The following is a 13673-nucleotide window of genomic DNA, read 5'->3' as shown; positions in this document are numbered from 1 at the left end:
AGTCCAATCGGTTTGGCCGAGTGGAGTGGACCTTCCAACACAGTCCAAGTGCTCTTAGATTGGGCAAGAAGAGAAAAGGATGCCCGAGAGTAAAATGAAGAGGCGGCTATAGACACACCCTATTCAAAAGTGGTGGGGTCATTGGTGTGAAATAACTCGTTCGGTCTCTCTACACTAATATAGAACTGAGTGGCAATATTTTAGTTGCATTCATGATTATAGTAGAGACTTCATTCTACTTTCAAACCCTCATTTTCCTCACTTTGATTCTCTCTCTGTCTCAAAGTCTTTCTTTTCATGTTCAAATCACAAAATCCTCTTTAAATTTCTATGAATCTCTTTACATGTTTTCTGTGGATATCTCTGTTCTCAGCTTCATTTCACTTCCGCTGTTTTCTGAGAGATTTCAGTAAAACTGAGCTGTTTTCATGAAATTTGATCTTGTTTAACCAACATAGAAGCTGTTTTCGGCGATCCTTTTGTTGATGGAGCTCTTAATATTGTAAGTTTAGAGCCCATACTTTTGGATTAACAACCTTTCTAAGTTTATATACATTTGGAGAATTCATCTTTACTAAGTTTTATAAAGAAAACAAATTAACATGAAGCGCGTTTTACCGATTTTGGTATTTCTTATGCTCTATCTTCTAATTGATCAAATTTCTGGAAAATATTCTTACCACCCACAAGATAAAATCCTTCTAAATTGTGGTTCCACCATAGAAACACAAGATAACGATTACCGAAAATGGGAAGCAGACGATGGTTCTAAATTTGAATCATCAATAAATTCCCAGACAATAATATCCCGAGCTACTACTCAAGCTCCTTCAGTAAATGAAGTTCCATACATGACTGCTCGAATTTTCCTATCGGAATTTACTTTCAGTATTCCTGTTTCTTCTGGGCGGAAATTCGTTCGTCTTTATTTTTACCCATCATCTTATCCTGGGAGTAATCCCTCTGATTCTATCTTTTCGCCCTCTGATGCTATCTTTTCTGTTATTTCTGGTCCTTTCACTCTCTTAAGAAACTTCAGTCCAGCCCAAACCGCCAAAGACCCGAACTACGTTTCCTTTATGAAGGAGTTCTCTATCAATGTGGATACTGGAAGAATGAACATAACTTTCAAACCATCTAACAGAAAGAGCTCGTACGCTTTTGTCAATGGAATTGAGGTGATTTCGATGCCCGATATCTATAATACGACCGATGCAGGTATTGATATAGTAGGTCAAGAATCTATGTTCGTCATTGACAAGAGTTCTGCCCTTGAGAACATTGTGAGGCTAAATGTCGGTGGGAATGTTATTTCTCCAAGAGATGATACTGGTTTGTTTCGTATGTGGTATGATGATATCACATACGTTTTCAGCGCACAGAACGACCCGATTGAGGACCAATTGAACAAAATTAGATACCCTAAAGGCATGCCTTCCTATGTTGCACCCTTAGATCTTTACAGAACCGCTCGAGTGATGGGACCAAATGGAGATTTTAACGCCAAGTCTAATCTGAGTTGGTATTTTACAATTGACCCTGGTTTTTGGTACTTTGTTAGGCTTCACTTCTGTGAATTAGAGTCACCGATAGTATCAAACAATATGAGGGTGTTTAGTATTTACCTCAATAATCAAACTGCCTTTAAACAGTTTGATGTGTTTAAATTGGCAGGAGGAAATGGAGTTCCTTTGTACAAGGATTTTGTTGTGCTTGCTCCATATGGGACTACCCAGCAGGATCTATGGCTTCAATTACATCCCTTTACCGAGTCGCGTCCTGTTTATTATAATGCCATCTTAAATGGATTAGAGATCTTTAAAGTGAATAACACTGATGGAAATCTTGGTGGACCAAATCCACTTCCCAATCCCGACAAGCCGGATAACATCAGTCCGTCGTCGCCACCACTATTAAGAACTGGGAAGTCAAAGAGTAAGGTTGGAATTATTGCGGGAGGTGTTGTTGGTGGAGTTGTCAGTTTATGTCTTCTTTGTTTTGTTATTCTTGTGGGATTCAAAAGGAAGAGAGGAGACTCTAGTGCCCCTACTGGGACACCTGGGTGGGTTCCTCTTTCTCCTTACCCTAATTCACCTTTCGTAGATTCTTCAAAGACAAACACTACAGGAAGCTATGGCTCATTGCTCTGTCGGCACTTCTCATTTGCTGAGATTGAAGCAGCCACGAAAAACTTCGATGAGAATTTAATCTTGGGTGTTGGTGGGTTTGGTAAGGTGTACAAGGGAGAGATTGATGGTGGAACCACAAAAGTTGCCATTAAACGTGGGAATCCTCTCTCGAGTCAAGGTATCCATGAATTTCAGACAGAAATCGAGGTACTCTCCCAAGTCCGTCATCTGCACCTTGTTTCTCTGATAGGATACTGTGAAGAGAACTGTGAAATGATCATTGTTTATGATTACATGGCTAACGGGACACTCCGTGAGCACTTATATAAGACTCAAAGGCCACCTCTTCCATGGAAACAGAGGCTTGAGATATGCATCGGAGCTGCCCGCGGGTTACAATATCTCCACACCGATGCCAAGCACACTTTCATCCACCGAGACGTGAAAACAACTAACATTCTCTTAGACGAGAAATGGGTAGCGAAAGTTTCGGATTTTGGATTATCAAAGGAAGGGCCTGTATTAGATAAAACCCATGTTAGCACTCTTGTAAAAGGTAGTTATGGGTATTTAGATCCTGAATACTTCTTGAAACAACAACTAACAGAGAAATCAGATGTGTACTCATTTGGTGTTGTATTATTTGAGGTTTTATGTGCAAGACCAGCATTAAATACCACATTGCCTAGGGAAGAAGTGAGTTTGGCAGATTGGGCTTTGCATTGTCAGAAGAAAGGTATACTTGATCAAATAATAGACCCATACTTGAAAGGTCAAATAGCATCAGAATGTCTCATGAAATTCGCAGAGATAGCCGGGAAGTGTTTGGCTGATCAGGGTATCAACCGACCGGCAATGGGTGATGTTGTTTGGAGCCTTGAGTTCGCGCTAAAGTTGCAAGAAACCGTGGAAGGAAGTGGTAATATTAAGTTCGATATCAGTGATAGCTCGGAAACCTTATTTACAGATACCAAGAATGTATCATGTGGAAGCATAACTGAGTCAAGTAGCAGTGGAATGGCAATGAGCACTAGAGAAACGAGTATCACTAGTGTGAGTTCTGATGGTTTAACACCCGGTGCTGTTTTCTCGCAGATTATGAACCCTAGTGGACGGTGAAAGATCGACAGAGATAACCTGAATTAAGACTTTTGTAATAGTTTAGTAACCTGTAATTATTTTTCATAAAGTCTGACTTCGACTTATCCATCGTTATCATAGACAAGTCTATAGGATTTTGTACACTGCCAAAGCTTAAGGTGTGAAAATAGTGATTAAAAAAGTAGATGCATCAAAGTTTTCTTGGTTCCGGTCAAATGAAGGAGAAATACTCCAACACTCATTGCTCGGTCGGATAATTAGATACTGTTGAATACTCTAGTCATTTCAATAGAGGTATAATACGATATTTTGTGTGTACATCCTGTTTATAATGGATCAACGGAAATACGGTTCACCAAAAGTAAAAAAACGTAACAAAACATTGGTACCTACTGCATATTAAACAAGAAATTAATAGCACAAACATATCTTAATCATATATATCACTGGAGAAATTAGATTATTTCGTGAGGATTATATTACCATTTTATGTTTGTATCAATCCGTTTGAATAATCCTATATCAAGTAGGATATATTACTCCTTTCTAGCTAATCCTATATTAAGTATGATTTGTATTGCCTATATAATGGCAACCTTACTATTCAATGAAATATACAAAAATCCTTTTATCATTATGGTATTAGAGCAACTATACGCTCCCTGCTCAATCTCACTTTAAGTTATTTTATTTTATTTTATTTTATTTTTTTGAAGTTTTCTTTTAGTTACCTCAAGTCTCTACTGTTTCAACTATTTTCAATGGAAAATTCTAATATAACATCATTGTCTATCAATACAATGAGTCATGTTATCCCAATCAAATTACAAAGTGACAATTACTTGGCCTGGAAGTCAATGTTCTTACCAGTGCTTAAGAAATTTAGAGTCACAGATCTCATAGAAGGAACTCGGCTTTGTCCACCTCAATTTATCGATGAGGAAAAGAGACAATCGAATATTGTGAATCCAGAATACATAACATGGGTAGAAGAAGATCAAACCCTTCTTATCTGGTTAAACTCTACATTATCTGAGTCAGTAATCCCGTATGTAGTCGGAGTGGCCTCTTCAAGAGAGCTTTGGTCAATCTTAGAGGATACTTTTTCAGCAGCTTCGACTGCTCATGTCCTCCAACTTCAGGATAAGTTAAGAGATTGCAAGAAAGGGTCATCCTCTATTGTTGAATATCTATCTGAGATAAAGAAATTAACAGATAGCCTTGCTGCTGCTGGTTCCCCAGCATCCAAAAATGAAGTTATCGTAACAATCCTAAAGGGTCTTCCAGCTGACTATGATTCCTTTAGTACGTCTATTAGAGTGCGCAACCCTCCAGTAACCGTGACTGAATTACATAACTTACTTCAGAGTGAAGAAATTACTCTAGCAGATAAGAATAAGGCTAATCCAACCAATTTAGTTCACTCCCATGCCTTTTTGGCAACTTCATCAAAACCAAAATTTAATAGTCCCAATCAATATCAATCCAACAACAATCAATACAATAATCGTGGTAGAAGTTTCAATAGAGGAAGAGGCTCAGGAAGGTTCTCTTCTAATTACTTGACAAATTCAACACATACTACATTTAACCAACCTCGACCTTCCTTCTCGTTTAATCCTGATAAACCAACTTGCCAGATTTGCCACAAAATAGGGCATACAGCTATGGAATGTTATCATCGTATAAATTTTGCTTACCAAGGTAGATCACCACCAACAAATCTTGCTGCCATGTTGGCATCGGCTAATGTTCTTGGTCACAATCCATGGTTCGCAGATTCAGGTGCATCCAACCATGTTACTCCGGATTTATCAAATGTTGCTTCAAGTTCATCTTACAATGGTACAGACCAAATATCAGCTGCTAATGGTGAAGGTATGAGAATTCAAAATATTGGTCAGTCTTCCTTTATCAATAATAATCGAAAATTCTATCTTAAAAATATTCTTCATGTTCCAAAAGCTTCTCACAATCTATTATCTGTTCATAAGTTTACTTCTGATAATTGTTGTTCCTTAACATTTGATCCTTTTGGTTTTCTTGTCAAGGATCTCTTCTCGGGCCAGACGCTCTTCCGCGGGCCCTCTAAAGATGGTTTATATCCTCTTCGTCTCAGTTCTACTTCTGTTTCTCGTTCTGCTACAGCTCTCTCGGTTTCTTCTCCATCATCACTCACATGGCATCGACGACTTGGCCATCCATCTTTTCAAACTTTGCAGAAACTCAAGAATTTACTTCCTTCATTTTCTAGTATTCAGCCTATCTTTTGTAATGAATGTCAGTTAGGACGCAGCAAGAAACTCCCATTTTCTCCATCTATAAGACGTGATTCTGCACCTCTACATACTTTACATATTGATCTTTGGGGTCCGTCTGTTGTACCTACAATTAGTGGTTACAAATATTATGTAAACATTATTGATGACCATTCTAAATTTTGCTGGATTTTACCTCTTGTTGCTAAGTCTGATTTTCGTCATGCATTTATATCTTTTAAATCAAAAACAGAGAATCTGCTTGGACAAACAATTAAAATCATTCACACTGATGGAGGTGGAGAGTTTATTCATAAAGAACTCTCTCAATTCTTAACAAAATCAGGTATCACTCATCATTTCACATGTCCCCATACTCCTGAACAAAACGGAGTTGCCGAGTCTAAGCATCATCATCTACTTGATCTCACTCGCACCTTTTTGATTCAAGCCAATCTTCCTCCTCAATTTTGGCTTGAGGCCTTGCTCACGGCAAATCATTTAGTAAACATTCTTCCCGCTAGGTCTCTAAATTTTACAAGTCCATGGGAAAAATTGTTCCAACACAAACCTGATTACTCCGTGCTTAAATCATTTGGCTGCTCTTGTTTTCCGTGGTTAAGACCATATGCTTCCTCTAAGCTTGCACCAAGAAGCCTCGAGTGCATCTTCTTAGGATATAGTAGTTCACACAAAGGATATCGTTGTCTTCATCCTTCTTCAGGTCGCATATACATTTCTCGTCATGTAGTCTTCAATGAAGACTCATTTCCATACTCAAATATTATAAAATCATCTCCATCGGTTTCTTCTTCATCACCTGCTATCTTTTCTCCATTTCCACCCTATCTACACCAAATCTCTTCTCATATTCCCCCTTCTAATGTTCCAACAGATACAACTAGCCCAACAACTAATTCTGGAAACCAATTGTTATCTCGTAGCCTTTCACAGTCAAACTCTCCAAACTCACCCATGTCACCCTTATCTACACCAATTCATACAACTACTACACCTTCTTCTCATTCACTTGCTACATTGGATTTTGCAAATCAATCTTCTTCAGCTAATTCACCCGTTGAATCTCCACATATTTCTCCACTGTCCTCATCCCATTCATCTCCTCTTGATATTCGTCCTTCTCATCCCATGATAACACGATCAAAATCAGGGATTTCCAAACCCAAAATCTTTTTAGCTACCAAACACCCCATTCCATCTGCTCTTCTTGTTCACTCTCTCCCTACAACTCCCACTTCTTACACTCAAGCCTCAAAAGTTCCAGAGTGGCAAAATGCCATGGCCTTAGAATTTAAAGCCCTTCACCAAGCAGGAACATGGTCACTTGTACCACCTCATCCTTCACAACATGTTATAGGTTGCAAATGGGTATATCGAGTGAAGCAAAAATCAGATGGTAGTGTTGAACGATTTAAGGCACGTTTGGTTGCCAAAGGTTTTTTACAACAGGAAGGTATTGATTACTTTGAGACATTTAGCCCAGTTGCGAAGCCTACTACTATTCGGGTTCTCTTAACTCTGGCTGTTAACTTCAATTGGCAGATTCGACAACTTGATGTGAGCAATGCATTTCTTCATGGAAATCTAACTGAAACTGTTTATATGCAGCAACCTTTGGGTTTTCGAGATCCATCATTTCCTGATTATGTATGCAAACTTCACAAATCAATTTATGGCCTCAAACAAGCCCCTAGAGCTTGGTATGAACGATTGGTCGATTCGCTTCTAGCTCTTGGTTTTACAAAGTCCAACTCTGATTCAGCCTTATTTGTTTGCTCTCATGATGGTATTCTTATTTTTATACTTGTTTATGTCGACGATATCTTGGTAACAGGAAATTCTGTTGAGGCTTGTCAACTATTAATTCATCATCTTGGCCTATGTTTTTCTATGAAAGACTTAGGTGATCTACATTACTTCTTGGGTAAGTTTAGTTGGTGCTCTTCAATATCTCACTTGGACTAGACCCGATATTTCGTATGCGGTTAGTCAAGTTTGTTTGTATATGCACAAACCCACTACCACACATTTGTTGGCTGTTAAACGTATTTTAAGGTATCTAAAGGGCACTCCTCACTATGGTATTTCTATATCTAAAACATCAAATATGTGCCTTCATGGGTTTGCAGATGCCGACTGGGCTGGAAGTCCAGTTGATCGTCGGTCCACTAGTGGCAACATCATATTTTTAGGGGGTACCCCTGTTTCTTGGATGGCAAAGAAACAACCAACAGTGTCACGTTCGTCTACTGAAGCGGAATACCGATCACTTGCTCATTGTGCAGCAGAAGTTTTATGGATTTGTTCTCTACTTAAGGATCTTCATCAACACCTTGTCTCTCCTCCACGTCTATGGTGTGATAATGTTTCTGCCCTTGCCCTTGCTTCGAATCCGGTATTTCACTCGAAAATCAAGCATCTTGCCCTTGATTTTCATTTTATACGTGAGTTGGTTGCATCGAAGCTGATTAGTCTGAGTTACATTCCCTCATCTAATCAACCAGCAGATTGTCTCACAAAGGGTTTACCTTCTCCACAATTCACTTCTATAAGGTCCAAGATGAAAGTTCTTCCAAGCCCTTTCCTCTTGAAGGGGGGTAATAGCACAAACATATCTTAATCATATATATCACTGGAGAAATTAGATTATTTCGTGAGGATTATATTACCATTTTATGTTTGTATCAATCCGTTTGAATAATCCTATATCAAGTAGGATATATTACTCCTTTCTAGCTAATCCTATATTAAGTATGATTTGTATTGCCTATATAATGGCAACCTTACTATTCAATGAAATATACAAAAATCCTTTTATCATTAGAAATGACTATCTTGTAAGACTAAATGGGAACAACTATTGGTTAGCACAAAACAACCAAAATCTTCGACAATGAAAGCAACCCACCTAAATTAAATTTCTGTATTTAAATTAGATGACACCAACTCTTACTAAAACATGAACAGAGACCATGTTTTATTGAACAATGTTTGGACACTATTAGAATTTTGTTGCAAAAGAGTGGTAAAATTGCCATAATAATACAAATTTTTGAACTTTCTCGACATTTTTTTATTTTGAATTGGTCTTGATTCACCACACTTGAGCTTTCAGTTGAATTTTGTTTGAAATTTCTCTTAACTACTACCCAAAATCTTTGTATTTGTTGCTTAAAAATCTTGTCTGCAAAGTAAAGAAAATTTGGAAACAATTTTATTATTTTTATTTGTAAAAGTCAATACGATTTTAAAGGGAATGAAGAAGTTTATTATCCGACCAAGTCGAGTATGAGTCTTCGTTATAGTTATATATTATATCCATATGATCGAAATGAAATCGTGATGAAATCAATTAATAAAGAAGCCGACCAACTTCATCTTTTTCTAGAGCACTCTCACATAATAAAACAAGACAATCAAAAGGTAGTGTGGGGCAAGTACAAATCTAAAAGTTGTGTGTCTTGGGGGGAATTTTGAATTATGAAATAGATTTGATTTGTCAAAAAGGATAGGAAGTGGGGCAAACAAAATCCATCTCCCCACCATCAAATCTTAGGGAGACTCATCTTTTTGGTCGCTTGAGAATTACTCTAAAGCTATATTGTTCATCCCCAAGTGGCTCTCTTGATAAGAACAATTGTCCTTTCATTTCCCTACTACAAAGTGGATTCTCTTGCACCGCATGCTTATTATTTATCACTAATATCTTTTTCAACAAACAAAATTTTTATTCATCTATAAAATTAGGGTTTAGGTTGGTATAGAAAGATCATTGGAATCCAACAACTCTCGCAGAAGAGCGAAGAAAGGTAATTCATGGTCATCTTTCTCATTTGGGGAAGAAAGAAACTTCTAGTTTTGACTACCTACCAAGTTGAGCATAAACGTATGTGTGATCGATTCAACTCTCTATTCAGTCTCGAAGTTATAATTTTCTAACTCAAATTAAAAGGAAATTGCAGACGCAAAAGTTACTAAAATTACATAAACGATGTCTTGCAGAACTGACGAGTTGCGTGTAGACTAAACCGATTATTTTAGGTTGATTCTGAACTAACATGGCCTTCTTCGAGACTCAATGGTTAGCCAATGGATGTAGCAATTCTTCATTCTTTACAGTGGTCACCACTAGGGGTGGGAATCGGTCCGGACCGGTCGGTACCGGACTCTAACTTCATCGAACCGGTCGACTAGGACATAAACTATTGGTGACCACTTATTTACTCAGGCGGACTCGGACGGTCACTCTCAAGAATTCTTTGTCCATTGACCGTCCAAGACCGTTTATTTTACCAGGTCAGTCGGACACGGGACGGTCTCGGTCCGGGCTTTCCAATAAAATTTACTTAAATTCAGAACTTTATTTTTATTACCACAAAAAAATTACTTCCAAATGAAGATGTTTAACCAAGAAATCAAAAGTAAATATAAAAAAAGAAAAAAACACAGTTGATCATCATTTGACAAGATATAATTAAGCCATGTATTAATGTCTGGTCTTCTAGAGGACTATATGACTATAGCCAACGACCATCATATATTTATATGTCTATAAAATTCAACGGTCAACTTTTAAAATTTGGACAGTTTAGTCGGTCAACCTATTCGATCACTCGTACCGGTCGGTTATTTGGACGGTCTATATTGGTCGGTCGGTTAGCGGTCGGTCCTTCGACATAGAATTTTGACCGTGACCGTCCGCCAATTCTTTCGGGCCGGTCGGACACTGACCGTTATGACCATCGAGTGTCCATTGACACTTTTTATCTCGGTCGAACGGGTCGGATAGTGGTCTTCCGGATCTTTTTCCCACCCCTAGTCACCACTCTCTTAGTACAATTTGACATCACAACCTACTTTTATGATTTTATCATGGTGAAGTTGTAGAATTAATGCAGAAAACTGTCAATGTCAATTGTCCCAACTTTCCGAAAGCCTGTTTAATTAAACAATTCTCATCTTATTCGTTGTGGCGGGCCCTTATTCTTCCCGCCAAGACAAATCCACTTTGTAGCGTGGCAAATTATTCATTGCCAACTTAAATACAACACATGTTTAATCCTTTTTATTGATGAGAAATTTTAAAGCCGTCGGGGTGTTACAGGCGCATCCTTACCTCACAAACTCGCTCTCAAATTTGCCTTATTTGATGGGTAACACGAAAAGAAGTCGCCTTATCTGACCAGTAATAGTTCATTTTCTTTACATGGGAGGGGCGAGTTGTGGATTGATCCAATTCTATGATGCGACATCTTTGTTTCTTGGATCTAGACATGTATTTGAGTTATAACTTTCATTATTCATTCCATATCTAGCTAAGATAAAAGTCTACAATTTTTTTTGTTGCAAGTGATAAAAGTCTACATGATACAAGAAATAGGTTAGAATTCGATATACATATATTAAAGAAATATCCCTTCGTTTTCCAACCTAGACGTAAAAATGAAGGAACAATAATATTTCGCCTTTACACACCACCAATCTGTCCCTCTTTCACTCTCACTACACAAACACACTCTCACCCTTTCCGTCTCCGAAGAGAAATTTTACATTTTTAAATAATTCCATACTATAGGACAAACAAAATTGCCGTATAAATATTGGCTTTACACTTTACACACAAGAGTATACGAATACATATGTTTATAGTTACAAATGCGGTATATATATACTATATGGAGGTATACTCGAGTAACTTCATATCGAGATTCATAATCATCTAACAAATTCCAGTGAACTCGTCCACATCAAACTCGCTGAAATTTTCCTCAGCAAAATATTTTCTTGGCAAATCAGGAAGAGTCAATGCCAAGTCAAAATCATACCCAAATTCGTCAACGTCACCGTAATTAAAAATATCTAACGGTTGGAATTCATCGTAACGGAGAACTGAAGTTGGAGAAGTAACAGTAGTCTTGGAGAAGTCATCTCCGTTTGAGATGACGGTTGTTTCTGTCTGACTACCAATTGATTGGGTTTGACTAACGACAGACAAAGTCTGACTGACGGAAGGAAAGTTTGTAACGGCGTCAAGTCCCTTTAACCTAACGGCAGCGTTATCATAAGCAGTAGCGGCTTCCTCCGCCGTATCGTACGTTCCAAGCCATAAACGTTTCCTCCGAGTCGGGTCACGTATCTCAGCTGCCCAACGTCCCCACGGCCGTTGTCGTACGCCTCTATATCTTCTCCGGCCATTTTCGTCGGATTCCGGTAATCGGAATGTTCTGTTCTTCACTAAAAGTTCCCGGCGTTTTTTAACAGGTGCTTCTATATTGACCTCTCTGATATGTCTCTTTACTCTCGGAACAAATTCTTCTTCATCACTAGATGAATCAGTAGCATCTACATCCGTACAGATGAACCTCACAACTTTTTGCCGGATCCTTTCGTTTCCCGGCGGATTCTGATCTGAATCGATGGATCTTTCGGTAGGTTTACGCCTGTAAGTAAGTTTTCTTGTTGTAAATACGTGATCGGTCAACTTTACACGTCTCTGTACATCCATGCCGGAGATTTTCTCGAAGAAAGAACTCCGGCGAGTATGAAATTTCTGATTCATACTAAAAGGTCAAAGATCGAGGAAACAAAAGAAATGAATTTCATTTGCATCTTCGAAAAATACGCAAAGAAGAAGAAGTAATGATCTGATATCCAACTTTCGATTAGACTCAGATCAGATCATAAACAAAATGAACTATCGGTGTTTTGGCAGAAGTTCAAAGCTAGATGGTTCTTTTAGAAGATTGAATAGAGCTCGAAACAAGCAGATCTGGAGACTATTTTAAGAAAAACAAGGTGATGAAGTTTTTTAGGGTTTAAGAAAGGGTTTTTGGAAGTTAAAGAGTATTGGAGTCGATTTTCAGTAAAATCAGGTAAGATTTTTTGTTAAAAGGAAATTCAAAACAAGATCTCTTTGAAGATATTCGGAATTCGTAATATGCGATCACTGAGAAGAAGAATAAAAACAGATGACGAAGAGAGAGAGAGAGAGAGAGAGAGAGAGAGAGAGAGAGGGCGTTTATTCGTCAAAACGAAGTGGACAAGTATAAATTCTGTAAGAAATCTTGGATTTAAACTTCTTCTGAAGTAAAATCTAACAAATACTTGTAAGTATCAGAAGAATCAAAGATGAAAACAAGTTTGAAGATGAGACAAAAGAAAGAAAAGTAGTTGTTGAATAAAAGCTCAAAATTCCCAAATTGAAGATAAATCTGCAACAACTTTTTTAACAGTAAAGAATCCTTCTTTCTCTTTATTCTTCTTCACCTTTTAGAGCGAGAGTGAGAGAATCAGAGAAAAGAAGATCTCACTGTTTAAAGTTCTTGCCTCTTGCTATAGAGAGAGAGAGAGGGTTTCGGAGTTAAAATCGAGGGGGAGGAGGTGGTGTAATTTATAGTCCACGGTGGTTCAAAGTTTGTGGACTACTTTGGTCTACTACACAACGAGCTCTCCTTGAGAGTTGAGTATCGCGCGGGTTGGACTGGCCAGGGCTGAGTTGGCTCTACTTCTTTTTCCTTCCCAAAAGGAATTGTGTCGAGTGGGACGGTATAATGTGGGACAGCGGGAACGCTCATGCTTACTTGGCTGGTCCTATATTGATGACAAGTGGACATCATACTACTTACCGTAATGATCTCTAGATTTTGGCCGCGGTTTTGGGGAATAAAGAAAATTCTCCGGGAAATAAATTCTCGAAGGAATTCAAATTTTTTTGAAAATTTTCCGGGGAATAAATTTTTATGAGGAATACATAATACGTTTTTTTGAAAGTTCTCCTCCATCTCATATGTTCTCTCTGCCACTTCATCTTCTCGCCACCACATCATCTTCTTCGGCGAAGGTCGCCGGCCAGCCAATTTTTCGGGCGGCGACCTTCGCCAGAGAAGATGATGAGGTGGCGAGAAGATGAGATGGAGGAGCCTTTTTTATAGCATCTTCTAAAATTAGAAGCCCCTTAGCAATAAAAAAAAGAAACATAAAAGTCAATCTTATTTGACTAGTTTTAAGAAAAGTCTTTATTCCCCAGAAAATTTTCTTTATTCCCCAAAGCCGCGGCATAGATTTTTCGTCACATTATTTATGCCCGGTGTTACGGGGAAATAAAGAAATTTTCCGGGGTTTGAAGTTTTGGGTGGAAATAAAAAAATCATATTTTTTTCAGCTT

General features: G+C 38.1%; 1 protein-coding gene and 1 pseudogene across 2 annotated transcripts; one reads left to right on the top strand and one right to left on the bottom strand.

Moving 5' to 3' along the window:
• The first annotated feature begins 208 nt into the window (after positions 1 to 208).
• On the top strand, positions 209 to 3425 carry LOC147549854 (receptor-like protein kinase FERONIA pseudogene; annotated as a pseudogene). Its single transcript, XR_015238599.1, has one exon. The product of XR_015238599.1 is annotated as a receptor-like protein kinase FERONIA pseudogene (transcript).
• Positions 3426 to 10886: 7461 nt separating this feature from the next.
• LOC147549853 (pathogenesis-related genes transcriptional activator PTI6-like) lies at positions 10887 to 13126 on the bottom strand. The gene has a single exon (XM_086671574.1). It carries the CDS (start codon positions 12066 to 12068, stop codon positions 11229 to 11231), a length of 840 nt encoding a protein of 279 aa, XP_086527700.1. The 5' UTR covers positions 12069 to 13126; the 3' UTR covers positions 10887 to 11228.
• Positions 13127 to 13673: the final 547 nt, after the last annotated feature.

Source organism: Eschscholzia californica, unplaced genomic scaffold (assembly GCF_041429995.1).
Source record: "Eschscholzia californica isolate CP2 unplaced genomic scaffold, dmEscCali1.0.p SCAF_3, whole genome shotgun sequence".
NCBI classification, from domain to species: Eukaryota; Viridiplantae; Streptophyta; class Magnoliopsida; order Ranunculales; family Papaveraceae; genus Eschscholzia; species Eschscholzia californica.
The sequence above is the reverse complement of the archived record's forward strand: the minus strand, read 5'-3'. Positions and strand labels throughout refer to the sequence as shown.

What these genes read in the sequence shown, in the direction of transcription:
- LOC147549853 (XM_086671574.1), bottom strand. Translation starts at nt 12,068, where the DNA reads ATGAATCAGAAATTTCATACTCGCCGGAGTTCTTTCTTCGAGAAAATC.